General features: G+C 42.5%; 5 protein-coding genes across 5 annotated transcripts; 2 read left to right on the top strand and 3 right to left on the bottom strand.

Moving 5' to 3' along the window:
• Positions 1-1,292: 1,292 nt before the first annotated feature.
• Positions 1,293-2,795, bottom strand: LOC116655265 (3-oxoacyl-[acyl-carrier-protein] synthase, mitochondrial). The gene has a single exon (XM_032452837.2). The coding sequence runs from the start codon at positions 2,717-2,719 to the stop codon at positions 1,391-1,393; it is 1,329 nt and encodes a 442-aa protein (XP_032308728.1). The 5' UTR covers positions 2,720-2,795; the 3' UTR covers positions 1,293-1,390.
• A 437-nt stretch (positions 2,796-3,232) lies between these two features.
• On the top strand, positions 3,233-5,303 carry LOC116655264 (methanethiol oxidase-like). The gene is made up of 6 exons (XM_032452833.2): positions 3,233-3,372; positions 3,462-3,625; positions 3,778-4,247; positions 4,302-4,794; positions 4,849-4,974; positions 5,041-5,303. Exons 1-6 carry the CDS (start codon positions 3,360-3,362, stop codon positions 5,233-5,235), a joined length of 1,461 nt encoding a protein of 486 aa, XP_032308724.1. The 5' UTR covers positions 3,233-3,359; the 3' UTR covers positions 5,236-5,303.
• Positions 5,304-6,686: 1,383 nt separating this feature from the next.
• Positions 6,687-8,189, bottom strand: LOC116655304 (3-oxoacyl-[acyl-carrier-protein] synthase, mitochondrial-like). Its single transcript, XM_032452950.2, has one exon. It carries the CDS (start codon positions 8,111-8,113, stop codon positions 6,785-6,787), a length of 1,329 nt encoding a protein of 442 aa, XP_032308841.1. The 5' UTR covers positions 8,114-8,189; the 3' UTR covers positions 6,687-6,784.
• A 437-nt stretch (positions 8,190-8,626) lies between these two features.
• LOC123257022 (methanethiol oxidase-like) lies at positions 8,627-10,697 on the top strand. The gene is made up of 6 exons (XM_044714278.1): positions 8,627-8,766; positions 8,856-9,019; positions 9,172-9,641; positions 9,696-10,188; positions 10,243-10,368; positions 10,435-10,697. The coding sequence occupies exons 1-6, from the start codon at positions 8,754-8,756 to the stop codon at positions 10,627-10,629; spliced, it is 1,461 nt and encodes a 486-aa protein (XP_044570213.1). The 5' UTR covers positions 8,627-8,753; the 3' UTR covers positions 10,630-10,697.
• A 1,383-nt stretch (positions 10,698-12,080) lies between these two features.
• On the bottom strand, positions 12,081-13,583 carry LOC116655261 (3-oxoacyl-[acyl-carrier-protein] synthase, mitochondrial-like). Its single transcript, XM_032452808.2, has one exon. The coding sequence runs from the start codon at positions 13,505-13,507 to the stop codon at positions 12,179-12,181; it is 1,329 nt and encodes a 442-aa protein (XP_032308699.1). The 5' UTR covers positions 13,508-13,583; the 3' UTR covers positions 12,081-12,178.
• Positions 13,584-13,755: the final 172 nt, after the last annotated feature.

Below are 13,755 nucleotides of genomic sequence, written 5' to 3'. Positions count from 1 at the left end.
GTAGCTTCAAAAGCAAGCTTTTGTTTGGTTTTAAATTTAACTTATGCGCATAGTTTATGATGAAATTTCGTTGAATGCCTAACGAATTCATATTTAAACATAGCGACTTGTTTGTTGACGATTTATTTAGTTTAATGTGACAATATATACATTTGATTTATTTTATTTCTTTAACAAATTCATCCTTTTTGTGATTAATACCAAAATGAGGCTTTGTCAAATACAGTCCCCGAAATTATCAACATGACCCCTGCTAAAGCCGCGCGATTGTTCAAAAAAAAAAAAAATTGAATTGTTTTTATTTCCCACACACTTACTAACTCACATTTAAACAAGAAAGGAAAGCTAACTTCGGGCGGAGCCGAAGTTGATATACCCTTGCAGTTCAGTCGCAGTCCGCTAGGTGGCGCCACGCATCTTATATTATTACATTTATAGAAGATCGTATATAGTCGGCCGATCCTTATGAAATTTGGCATATTGAATTATTTTGCCCAAAGAGTAATCTGTACCAAGTCCCATCTTTCTAACTTAAAAAACACCAAAGTTATGCCAATTCCGACCGTTCTATGACAGCTATAGGATATAGTCGGCCGATCCTCATGAAATTTTGTACACAAGATATTTTGGTCAAATACAACATGTGTGGAAAGTCCCAACCCTCTAACTTAAAAAACACCAAAGTTATGGCATTTCCGATCAATCAGTTATATGGCAGCTATAGGATATAGTCGACCGATCCCGGCCGTTCCGACTTATATACTACCTGCAAAGGAAAGAAGGGTGTGTGCAAAGTTTCAACTCGATAGCTCCAAAACTGAGAGACTAGTTTGCGTAGAAACCGACAGACAGACAGACGGACAGACGGACATGCTCATATCAACTCAGGAGGTGATCCTGATCAAGAATATATATACTTTATAGGGTCGGAGATGTCTCCTTCACTGCGTTCCACACTTTTGACCAAAATTATAATACCCTCTGCAAGGGTATAAAAATATTAGTTGTTTTTTTTATGTACTTGCGACTTCATGCAGCGAAAACAGCAATAACAAAAAATAAAAAAACAGAGAGACAAGCAACAGAAGCAAATCAAACAGAGCTATATACATAATTATATACCTATATATATATATTATATACAGATATACAATATAACAGTACATACAGTGCGCATTGGAATATAGCAATACGCATTAACATTTTTACAGAGCAGATACCGACGATGATAACGAGACGCGAGACCGAGCAACCGAAAAAAAGTTTTCCAAATAAAGTTTTAAAACTAAACATTTTTCCTAAAAATATGCCAACATCTAAGGATTTTATTTACGTGAATTTTTTTTTGTTTTGCTGACGTAAAAATAGTTAACAAATTTCGAAGGACCTTCTATTCCGAATAGCTGGCAATGCACAAGGAGGCATTAGTGCCTCCAAAGCCAAACGAGTTCTTTAGGGCGATGCGACGACTCTGATTCTGAGACCACTCCACGGACTTGGTTACAACATCGACGTCCACATCCAGCTGCTCTATGTTGATGGAGGGCGGTAGCTGGTTGTCCGCACACGCATGGACTACAAACAGTGCCTCCAGATTCCCAGAGGAGCCCAGAAGATGGCCATGGGCTCCCTTCGTCGAGGAAACCCTTACATTTGAAGTATGATCACCGAAAACCCGGGAAATGGCATGGGATTCGATGCGATCGCCAGTGGGTGTTGAGGTGGCATGGGCATTCACGTAGGTGACTTCCTCGGCCTTGATTCCTGCATCTTGGAGGGCCCGCTTCATGGCCAGCGTTGCTCCAGTCCCATCTTCGCTGGGCGATGTTATGTGATAGGCATCGCCCGACAAGCCGTAGCCCAAGAGTTCCGCTAAAATGGGTGCCCCTCGAGCGCGGGCATGCTCCAGTTCCTCCAGCAACAGCACTGCAGCTCCCTCACCCATTACAAAACCATCTCGGGACTTGTCGAAGGGCCTGGAGGCTACTCCGGGATTGTCGTTAAAGGCGGTGCTCAGAGCTCTTAGTCTGCAGAACCCGGCGATGGATAGAGGGTCTATGCAGGCTTCGCCGCTTCCCGCCAGCATCACGTCAGCATCTCCATTCCGGATGAATCTCATGGCGTCGCCCAAGGCATGAGCACCCGTTGCACACGCCGTGGAGACTGAGTGGTTGGGTCCTCGGAGACCATGTCGCATGCTGATGTGGCCACACGCCATGCTGGGCAGGAGTCGGGGCACGAAAAAAGGGCTTACTCTATTGTAACCTCTTTGCAGCTGGTTCCAGGTGCCATAGACTTCGGCAAGATCGAACATTCCCATGCCCACACAGACGCCGAAGCGCTCCTTTTGCTCCTGGCTCAACTCCTTGGGATTGAGGCGTCCGGTGGTCAGGGCCTCCTCTGCCGCCAGAACCGCCAATTGGGTGGCTGGACTCATCAGCTTAATGTCCGACTTGCTCAGGTGTTTATCCAGCTGAAGGGAGTCCTTTGGTATTTGTGCAGCCACTTGGCAGGGCAATCCTTTGAATTCTGGGCCTAGCTTGGAGATTGCTGATTCGCCGGCCAGGATGCGACGCCAGGAGTCCGCCGCATTGTTGGCTAGTGGTGTCACAGCTCCACTGCCGGTGATCACCACCCGTCGGCGGTGGGAATGTGTTGAGGTTGAAGAGTAGCGCAGTGGAGCTACTGTCACAATCTTAAAATTCTTTAAAAAACTCATGTTTATTTGTTAAAATCTCGCCTAAAGGAACTTGAAAAAATATGTTAGATAACAGGTGCTTAACAGCGTCATACTATCAGTAACATAGCAAAAACATATGTTTCAGTTTTCCAAAATTTGGTAAGCGCGCGTAAATTCAAACAAAAAGTGATGCCCATAACAAATCTCTACATAAAATATTTTTTTTTTTTATAAATTGACTAAAAAGAAATATAACAAAGCGCTTAATTTTTAAACAAATGTTTAACAAAGCTTTTAACAATATTACTTTTAATTTTTTGTTGCCACGGTTATCACCTTTGGAATTAATTATATATAAAAATGATGTAGTAAAGTTTATCAGTAATTATTTAATGAATGATACAATATATTAATTTACTTGTTTTTAAAAAGTTCTAATTTGGTTTCTTGCCAATTTTATAGATAGTATACAGGCAATTTAATAGAGACAAAAGTGGAAAATATTTAATTATCTTCTTTCCATATAAAAACTAAAACAGTATTCTTGATAAGAAAGCTGGGCGGACCGGTTTCTGTAGTTTGTTTTCGAGAGAGCGCACACAATCATTTATAAGCTTGTGTATAAAGGTCTTGCTCCGTATCATCCGATTCTCATTCGGTTTCGATTCTTCGCCAAGCAATGTCCACAAAAAGTACGCAACTACTTGCCTAGTATACAAACACATTCCCTGCCGGATCTGAATCCCAAGCAATTTTGATAATTATTTGTGTTTTTCTCCAGCCTGTTGCCGCGGACCTGGTTACGCAACCCCCCTGGATGCCATGAGGAGTGGCCCCCGGGAGAAGCTCCTCTACACTGTCACCGTTCAGCCCAATCTGGATGAGCCCCACGGCGACTATCTGTCCACAGTCGATGTGGATCCAGAGAGCCCCACCTACTGCCAGGTAAATAGACTTATACTTTGCTTAATGAACTAACTCAATCAACTTGTTTATGTTTTTCATAATAAATCAACTCTTAGATTAAATGTAATTTTAGTTAAGTTTATTAAAAGATTAAATTTGTTTTATTTTTTAATTAACTTTAATTTTTTTAGGTGGTTCACCGCACATTTACGAATCAAAAGGGTGATGAGCTGCATCACTCTGGTTGGAACGCCTGTTCCAGTTGCTATTTCGTCGATGAGAAAGCTGATAAAATTCCCAAAAGAAACCGTTTAATTCTGCCTTCCTTAAACTCTGACTTTATCTATATCCTTGATGTCGTAAAGGATCCTCGCAAGCCAGAAATCGTTAAAGTTATCGACGGCGATGTGCTGAAAAGCCACAATGTTACGGGTCCTCATACCACCCACTGTTTGGCCAATGGCAATATCATGATATCAGTTATGGGTGATGCCGAAGGATATGCCAAGGGTGACTTTATCCTTTTCGACTCGGACTTCAATTGTATTGGCACCTGGACGAAGGGCGACAAGAAGGCTTTGTGCGGCTATGACTTCTGGTATCAGCCGTATTTTGATGTTATGGTGTCATCCGAGTGGGGAGCTCCCAATAAATGGCGACGGTAAGAATAATATAATATATCTTAAAATATTTTTAAAATATGTAATCTTTTCAGGGGATGGCAGACGAAGGACCTTGATGACATGACACAGTACGGCTGTCGTCTTAACTTCTACAAGTGGTCCACGCAGACCCTTTACCAGACCATCGATCTGGGTTCGGACGGAATAACTCCTTTGGAGATCCGTTTTCTGCACAATCCCAAACGGGCTGAAGGATTTGTTGGCTGTGCATTGAATGCCAAAGTGTTTTATTTCAAGAAAAAGGACAATTCCGATGAGTTTGAGGCCAAGAAAGTGATTGACATTCCGGAGAAATTGGTGGACACTGGCAGTGGAGAGGTTGAATCTATGGGAGGAATGATATCCGATATTATCATATCCCTGGACGATAGATTCCTGTATGTCAACTGCTGGCGACATGGAGATGTCCGGCAATACGATATTACCGATCCTGAGAATCCAAAACTCACAGGACAGTTGTTTTTGGGCGGCGCCATAGCCAGTGATTTGCCGAATGTGATTGTCAAAGAAGACAAGGAACTTAAGGTTTGTCTTCTAAAATTTATTTAGGAGTAATACTCTAATAAAATATTATTTTAGGAAAGGCCACCGGCTCGTTATGTCAAGGGGCGCCGGTTGGAGGGCGGTCCACAAATGATGCAGCTCTCCTTGGACGGAAAACGATTGTATGTTTCATCATCTCTCTACTCCCCCTGGGATAAGCAGGTTGGTTTTTTAAAGAAACTATTCAAAGGAAAATTTTAACAGAAAATAAATCCCGACTCTTTTCAGTTTTATCCCAAAATGGTGTCTCAGGGCGGTCACATTATCTTGATCGATGTGGATACTGTGAATGGTGGCTTTGCCCTGAATGAGGACTTCTTGGTAGACTTTGGCAATGAACCCTATGGCCCTGGACTGCCCCACGAAATGCGTTATCCTGGAGGTGACTGCACCTCTGATATTTGGCTGGCCAATGATGCATAAGAGCGATTTGTTGAAAATTTGCCACTTTTTCACTGATATTACAATAAATTTTTGACTTTGTTCTCACATATGTTTCAATTGATTTATTCAATTTAAGGGATATCCCCTAGTGATACTGTATCATACTGGCGATGTCTCCCAAAATTTGCGATATCACCAGTAGCTTCAAAAGCAAGCTTTTGTTTGGTTTTAAATTTAACTTATGCGCATAGTTTATGATGAAATTTCGTTGAATGCCTAACGAATTCATATTTAAACATAGCGACTTGTTTGTTGACGATTTATTTAGTTTAATGTGACAATATATACATTTGATTTATTTTATTTCTTTAACAAATTCATCCTTTTTGTGATTAATACCAAAATGAGGCTTTGTCAAATACAGTCCCCGAAATTATCAACATGACCCCTGCTAAAGCCGCGCGATTGTTCAAAAAAAAAAAAAATTGAATTGTTTTTATTTCCCACACACTTACTAACTCACATTTAAACAAGAAAGGAAAGCTAACTTCGGGCGGAGCCGAAGTTGATATACCCTTGCAGTTCAGTCGCAGTCCGCTAGGTGGCGCCACGCATCTTATATTATTACATTTATAGAAGATCGTATATAGTCGGCCGATCCTTATGAAATTTGGCATATTGAATTATTTTGCCCAAAGAGTAATCTGTACCAAGTCCCATCTTTCTAACTTAAAAAACACCAAAGTTATGCCAATTCCGACCGTTCTATGACAGCTATAGGATATAGTCGGCCGATCCTCATGAAATTTTGTACACAAGATATTTTGGTCAAATACAACATGTGTGGAAAGTCCCAACCCTCTAACTTAAAAAACACCAAAGTTATGGCATTTCCGATCAATCAGTTATATGGCAGCTATAGGATATAGTCGACCGATCCCGGCCGTTCCGACTTATATACTACCTGCAAAGGAAAGAAGGGTGTGTGCAAAGTTTCAACTCGATAGCTCCAAAACTGAGAGACTAGTTTGCGTAGAAACCGACAGACAGACAGACGGACAGACGGACATGCTCATATCAACTCAGGAGGTGATCCTGATCAAGAATATATATACTTTATAGGGTCGGAGATGTCTCCTTCACTGCGTTCCACACTTTTGACCAAAATTATAATACCCTCTGCAAGGGTATAAAAATATTAGTTGTTTTTTTTATGTACTTGCGACTTCATGCAGCGAAAACAGCAATAACAAAAAATAAAAAAACAGAGAGACAAGCAACAGAAGCAAATCAAACAGAGCTATATACATAATTATATACCTATATATATATATTATATACAGATATACAATATAACAGTACATACAGTGCGCATTGGAATATAGCAATACGCATTAACATTTTTACAGAGCAGATACCGACGATGATAACGAGACGCGAGACCGAGCAACCGAAAAAAAGTTTTCCAAATAAAGTTTTAAAACTAAACATTTTTCCTAAAAATATGCCAACATCTAAGGATTTTATTTACGTGAATTTTTTTTTGTTTTGCTGACGTAAAAATAGTTAACAAATTTCGAAGGACCTTCTATTCCGAATAGCTGGCAATGCACAAGGAGGCATTAGTGCCTCCAAAGCCAAACGAGTTCTTTAGGGCGATGCGACGACTCTGATTCTGAGACCACTCCACGGACTTGGTTACAACATCGACGTCCACATCCAGCTGCTCTATGTTGATGGAGGGCGGTAGCTGGTTGTCCGCACACGCATGGACTACAAACAGTGCCTCCAGATTCCCAGAGGAGCCCAGAAGATGGCCATGGGCTCCCTTCGTCGAGGAAACCCTTACATTTGAAGTATGATCACCGAAAACCCGGGAAATGGCATGGGATTCGATGCGATCGCCAGTGGGTGTTGAGGTGGCATGGGCATTCACGTAGGTGACTTCCTCGGCCTTGATTCCTGCATCTTGGAGGGCCCGCTTCATGGCCAGCGTTGCTCCAGTCCCATCTTCGCTGGGCGATGTTATGTGATAGGCATCGCCCGACAAGCCGTAGCCCAAGAGTTCCGCTAAAATGGGTGCCCCTCGAGCGCGGGCATGCTCCAGTTCCTCCAGCAACAGCACTGCAGCTCCCTCACCCATTACAAAACCATCTCGGGACTTGTCGAAGGGCCTGGAGGCTACTCCGGGATTGTCGTTAAAGGCGGTGCTCAGAGCTCTTAGTCTGCAGAACCCGGCGATGGATAGAGGGTCTATGCAGGCTTCGCCGCTTCCCGCCAGCATCACGTCAGCATCTCCATTCCGGATGAATCTCATGGCGTCGCCCAAGGCATGAGCACCCGTTGCACACGCCGTGGAGACTGAGTGGTTGGGTCCTCGGAGACCATGTCGCATGCTGATGTGGCCACACGCCATGCTGGGCAGGAGTCGGGGCACGAAAAAAGGGCTTACTCTATTGTAACCTCTTTGCAGCTGGTTCCAGGTGCCATAGACTTCGGCAAGATCGAACATTCCCATGCCCACACAGACGCCGAAGCGCTCCTTTTGCTCCTGGCTCAACTCCTTGGGATTGAGGCGTCCGGTGGTCAGGGCCTCCTCTGCCGCCAGAACCGCCAATTGGGTGGCTGGACTCATCAGCTTAATGTCCGACTTGCTCAGGTGTTTATCCAGCTGAAGGGAGTCCTTTGGTATTTGTGCAGCCACTTGGCAGGGCAATCCTTTGAATTCTGGGCCTAGCTTGGAGATTGCTGATTCGCCGGCCAGGATGCGACGCCAGGAGTCCGCCGCATTGTTGGCTAGTGGTGTCACAGCTCCACTGCCGGTGATCACCACCCGTCGGCGGTGGGAATGTGTTGAGGTTGAAGAGTAGCGCAGTGGAGCTACTGTCACAATCTTAAAATTCTTTAAAAAACTCATGTTTATTTGTTAAAATCTCGCCTAAAGGAACTTGAAAAAATATGTTAGATAACAGGTGCTTAACAGCGTCATACTATCAGTAACATAGCAAAAACATATGTTTCAGTTTTCCAAAATTTGGTAAGCGCGCGTAAATTCAAACAAAAAGTGATGCCCATAACAAATCTCTACATAAAATATTTTTTTTTTTTATAAATTGACTAAAAAGAAATATAACAAAGCGCTTAATTTTTAAACAAATGTTTAACAAAGCTTTTAACAATATTACTTTTAATTTTTTGTTGCCACGGTTATCACCTTTGGAATTAATTATATATAAAAATGATGTAGTAAAGTTTATCAGTAATTATTTAATGAATGATACAATATATTAATTTACTTGTTTTTAAAAAGTTCTAATTTGGTTTCTTGCCAATTTTATAGATAGTATACAGGCAATTTAATAGAGACAAAAGTGGAAAATATTTAATTATCTTCTTTCCATATAAAAACTAAAACAGTATTCTTGATAAGAAAGCTGGGCGGACCGGTTTCTGTAGTTTGTTTTCGAGAGAGCGCACACAATCATTTATAAGCTTGTGTATAAAGGTCTTGCTCCGTATCATCCGATTCTCATTCGGTTTCGATTCTTCGCCAAGCAATGTCCACAAAAAGTACGCAACTACTTGCCTAGTATACAAACACATTCCCTGCCGGATCTGAATCCCAAGCAATTTTGATAATTATTTGTGTTTTTCTCCAGCCTGTTGCCGCGGACCTGGTTACGCAACCCCCCTGGATGCCATGAGGAGTGGCCCCCGGGAGAAGCTCCTCTACACTGTCACCGTTCAGCCCAATCTGGATGAGCCCCACGGCGACTATCTGTCCACAGTCGATGTGGATCCAGAGAGCCCCACCTACTGCCAGGTAAATAGACTTATACTTTGCTTAATGAACTAACTCAATCAACTTGTTTATGTTTTTCATAATAAATCAACTCTTAGATTAAATGTAATTTTAGTTAAGTTTATTAAAAGATTAAATTTGTTTTATTTTTTAATTAACTTTAATTTTTTTAGGTGGTTCACCGCACATTTACGAATCAAAAGGGTGATGAGCTGCATCACTCTGGTTGGAACGCCTGTTCCAGTTGCTATTTCGTCGATGAGAAAGCTGATAAAATTCCCAAAAGAAACCGTTTAATTCTGCCTTCCTTAAACTCTGACTTTATCTATATCCTTGATGTCGTAAAGGATCCTCGCAAGCCAGAAATCGTTAAAGTTATCGACGGCGATGTGCTGAAAAGCCACAATGTTACGGGTCCTCATACCACCCACTGTTTGGCCAATGGCAATATCATGATATCAGTTATGGGTGATGCCGAAGGATATGCCAAGGGTGACTTTATCCTTTTCGACTCGGACTTCAATTGTATTGGCACCTGGACGAAGGGCGACAAGAAGGCTTTGTGCGGCTATGACTTCTGGTATCAGCCGTATTTTGATGTTATGGTGTCATCCGAGTGGGGAGCTCCCAATAAATGGCGACGGTAAGAATAATATAATATATCTTAAAATATTTTTAAAATATGTAATCTTTTCAGGGGATGGCAGACGAAGGACCTTGATGACATGACACAGTACGGCTGTCGTCTTAACTTCTACAAGTGGTCCACGCAGACCCTTTACCAGACCATCGATCTGGGTTCGGACGGAATAACTCCTTTGGAGATCCGTTTTCTGCACAATCCCAAACGGGCTGAAGGATTTGTTGGCTGTGCATTGAATGCCAAAGTGTTTTATTTCAAGAAAAAGGACAATTCCGATGAGTTTGAGGCCAAGAAAGTGATTGACATTCCGGAGAAATTGGTGGACACTGGCAGTGGAGAGGTTGAATCTATGGGAGGAATGATATCCGATATTATCATATCCCTGGACGATAGATTCCTGTATGTCAACTGCTGGCGACATGGAGATGTCCGGCAATACGATATTACCGATCCTGAGAATCCAAAACTCACAGGACAGTTGTTTTTGGGCGGCGCCATAGCCAGTGATTTGCCGAATGTGATTGTCAAAGAAGACAAGGAACTTAAGGTTTGTCTTCTAAAATTTATTTAGGAGTAATACTCTAATAAAATATTATTTTAGGAAAGGCCACCGGCTCGTTATGTCAAGGGGCGCCGGTTGGAGGGCGGTCCACAAATGATGCAGCTCTCCTTGGACGGAAAACGATTGTATGTTTCATCATCTCTCTACTCCCCCTGGGATAAGCAGGTTGGTTTTTTAAAGAAACTATTCAAAGGAAAATTTTAACAGAAAATAAATCCCGACTCTTTTCAGTTTTATCCCAAAATGGTGTCTCAGGGCGGTCACATTATCTTGATCGATGTGGATACTGTGAATGGTGGCTTTGCCCTGAATGAGGACTTCTTGGTAGACTTTGGCAATGAACCCTATGGCCCTGGACTGCCCCACGAAATGCGTTATCCTGGAGGTGACTGCACCTCTGATATTTGGCTGGCCAATGATGCATAAGAGCGATTTGTTGAAAATTTGCCACTTTTTCACTGATATTACAATAAATTTTTGACTTTGTTCTCACATATGTTTCAATTGATTTATTCAATTTAAGGGATATCCCCTAGTGATACTGTATCATACTGGCGATGTCTCCCAAAATTTGCGATATCACCAGTAGCTTCAAAAGCAAGCTTTTGTTTGGTTTTAAATTTAACTTATGCGCATAGTTTATGATGAAATTTCGTTGAATGCCTAACGAATTCATATTTAAACATAGCGACTTGTTTGTTGACGATTTATTTAGTTTAATGTGACAATATATACATTTGATTTATTTTATTTCTTTAACAAATTCATCCTTTTTGTGATTAATACCAAAATGAGGCTTTGTCAAATACAGTCCCCGAAATTATCAACATGACCCCTGCTAAAGCCGCGCGATTGTTCAAAAAAAAAAAAAATTGAATTGTTTTTATTTCCCACACACTTACTAACTCACATTTAAACAAGAAAGGAAAGCTAACTTCGGGCGGAGCCGAAGTTGATATACCCTTGCAGTTCAGTCGCAGTCCGCTAGGTGGCGCCACGCATCTTATATTATTACATTTATAGAAGATCGTATATAGTCGGCCGATCCTTATGAAATTTGGCATATTGAATTATTTTGCCCAAAGAGTAATCTGTACCAAGTCCCATCTTTCTAACTTAAAAAACACCAAAGTTATGCCAATTCCGACCGTTCTATGACAGCTATAGGATATAGTCGGCCGATCCTCATGAAATTTTGTACACAAGATATTTTGGTCAAATACAACATGTGTGGAAAGTCCCAACCCTCTAACTTAAAAAACACCAAAGTTATGGCATTTCCGATCAATCAGTTATATGGCAGCTATAGGATATAGTCGACCGATCCCGGCCGTTCCGACTTATATACTACCTGCAAAGGAAAGAAGGGTGTGTGCAAAGTTTCAACTCGATAGCTCCAAAACTGAGAGACTAGTTTGCGTAGAAACCGACAGACAGACAGACGGACAGACGGACATGCTCATATCAACTCAGGAGGTGATCCTGATCAAGAATATATATACTTTATAGGGTCGGAGATGTCTCCTTCACTGCGTTGCACACTTTTGACCAAAATTATAATACCCTCTGCAAGGGTATAAAAATATTAGTTGTTTTTTTTATGTACTTGCGACTTCATGCAGCGAAAACAGCAATAACAAAAAATAAAAAAACAGAGAGACAAGCAACAGAAGCAAATCAAACAGAGCTATATACATAATTATATACCTATATATATATATTATATACAGATATACAATATAACAGTACATACAGTGCGCATTGGATAATAGCAATACGCATTAACATTTTTACAGAGCAGATACCGACGATGATAACGAGACGCGAGACCGAGCAACCGAAAAAAAGTTTTCCAAATAAAGTTTTAAAACTAAACATTTTTCCTAAAAATATGCCAACATCTAAGGATTTTATTTACGTGAATTTTTTTTTGTTTTGCTGACGTAAAAATAGTTAACAAATTTCGAAGGACCTTCTATTCCGAATAGCTGGCAATGCACAAGGAGGCATTAGTGCCTCCAAAGCCAAACGAGTTCTTTAGGGCGATGCGACGACTCTGATTCTGAGACCACTCCACGGACTTGGTTACAACATCGACGTCCACATCCAGCTGCTCTATGTTGATGGAGGGCGGTAGCTGGTTGTCCGCACACGCATGGACTACAAACAGTGCCTCCAGATTCCCAGAGGAGCCCAGAAGATGGCCATGGGCTCCCTTCGTCGAGGAAACCCTTACATTTGAAGTATGATCACCGAAAACCCGGGAAATGGCATGGGATTCGATGCGATCGCCAGTGGGTGTTGAGGTGGCATGGGCATTCACGTAGGTGACTTCCTCGGCCTTGATTCCTGCATCTTGGAGGGCCCGCTTCATGGCCAGCGTTGCTCCAGTCCCATCTTCGCTGGGCGATGTTATGTGATAGGCATCGCCCGACAAGCCGTAGCCCAAGAGTTCCGCTAAAATGGGTGCCCCTCGAGCGCGGGCATGCTCCAGTTCCTCCAGCAACAGCACTGCAGCTCCCTCACCCATTACAAAACCATCTCGGGACTTGTCGAAGGGCCTGGAGGCTACTCCGGGATTGTCGTTAAAGGCGGTGCTCAGAGCTCTTAGTCTGCAGAACCCGGCGATGGATAGAGGGTCTATGCAGGCTTCGCCGCTTCCCGCCAGCATCACGTCAGCATCTCCATTCCGGATGAATCTCATGGCGTCGCCCAAGGCATGAGCACCCGTTGCACACGCCGTGGAGACTGAGTGGTTGGGTCCTCGGAGACCATGTCGCATGCTGATGTGGCCACACGCCATGCTGGGCAGGAGTCGGGGCACGAAAAAAGGGCTTACTCTATTGTAACCTCTTTGCAGCTGGTTCCAGGTGCCATAGACTTCGGCAAGATCGAACATTCCCATGCCCACACAGACGCCGAAGCGCTCCTTTTGCTCCTGGCTCAACTCCTTGGGATTGAGGCGTCCGGTGGTCAGGGCCTCCTCTGCCGCCAGAACCGCCAATTGGGTGGCTGGACTCATCAGCTTAATGTCCGACTTGCTCAGGTGTTTATCCAGCTGAAGGGAGTCCTTTGGTATTTGTGCAGCCACTTGGCAGGGCAATCCTTTGAATTCTGGGCCTAGCTTGGAGATTGCTGATTCGCCGGCCAGGATGCGACGCCAGGAGTCCGCCGCATTGTTGGCTAGTGGTGTCACAGCTCCACTGCCGGTGATCACCACCCGTCGGCGGTGGGAATGTGTTGAGGTTGAAGAGTAGCGCAGTGGAGCTACTGTCACAATCTTAAAATTCTTTAAAAAACTCATGTTTATTTGTTAAAATCTCGCCTAAAGGAACTTGAAAAAATATGTTAGATAACAGGTGCTTAACAGCGTCATACTATCAGTAACATAGCAAAAACATATGTTTCAGTTTTCCAAAATTTGGTAAGCGCGCGTAAATTCAAACAAAAAGTGATGCCCATAACAAATCTCTACATAAAATATTTTTTTTTTTTATAAATTGACTAAAAAGAAATATAACAAAGCGCTTAATTTTTAAACAAATGTTTAAC

Source organism: Drosophila ananassae, chromosome 2L, assembly GCF_017639315.1.
Source record: "Drosophila ananassae strain 14024-0371.13 chromosome 2L, ASM1763931v2, whole genome shotgun sequence".
Taxonomy (NCBI): domain Eukaryota; kingdom Metazoa; phylum Arthropoda; class Insecta; order Diptera; family Drosophilidae; genus Drosophila; species Drosophila ananassae.
The sequence above is the reverse complement of the archived record's forward strand: the minus strand, read 5'-3'. Positions and strand labels throughout refer to the sequence as shown.

Excerpts from the sequence above, each read along its gene's own strand:
- LOC116655265 (XM_032452837.2), bottom strand. The coding sequence starts at position 2,719 with ATGAGTTTTTTAAAGAATTTTAAGATTGTGACAGTAGCTCCACTGCGC.
- LOC116655264 (XM_032452833.2), top strand. Across the intron at positions 3,626-3,777 it reads AGAGCCCCACCTACTGCCAG|GTGGTTCACCGCACATTTAC; the intron begins GTAAATAGACTT and ends TAATTTTTTTAG. Across the intron at positions 4,248-4,301 it reads GCTCCCAATAAATGGCGACG|GGGATGGCAGACGAAGGACC; the intron begins GTAAGAATAATA and ends TAATCTTTTCAG.
- LOC116655304 (XM_032452950.2), bottom strand. The coding sequence starts at position 8,113 with ATGAGTTTTTTAAAGAATTTTAAGATTGTGACAGTAGCTCCACTGCGC.
- LOC123257022 (XM_044714278.1), top strand. Across the intron at positions 10,189-10,242 it reads AAGAAGACAAGGAACTTAAG|GAAAGGCCACCGGCTCGTTA; the intron begins GTTTGTCTTCTA and ends ATATTATTTTAG. Across the intron at positions 10,369-10,434 it reads ACTCCCCCTGGGATAAGCAG|TTTTATCCCAAAATGGTGTC; the intron begins GTTGGTTTTTTA and ends GACTCTTTTCAG.
- LOC116655261 (XM_032452808.2), bottom strand. The coding sequence starts at position 13,507 with ATGAGTTTTTTAAAGAATTTTAAGATTGTGACAGTAGCTCCACTGCGC.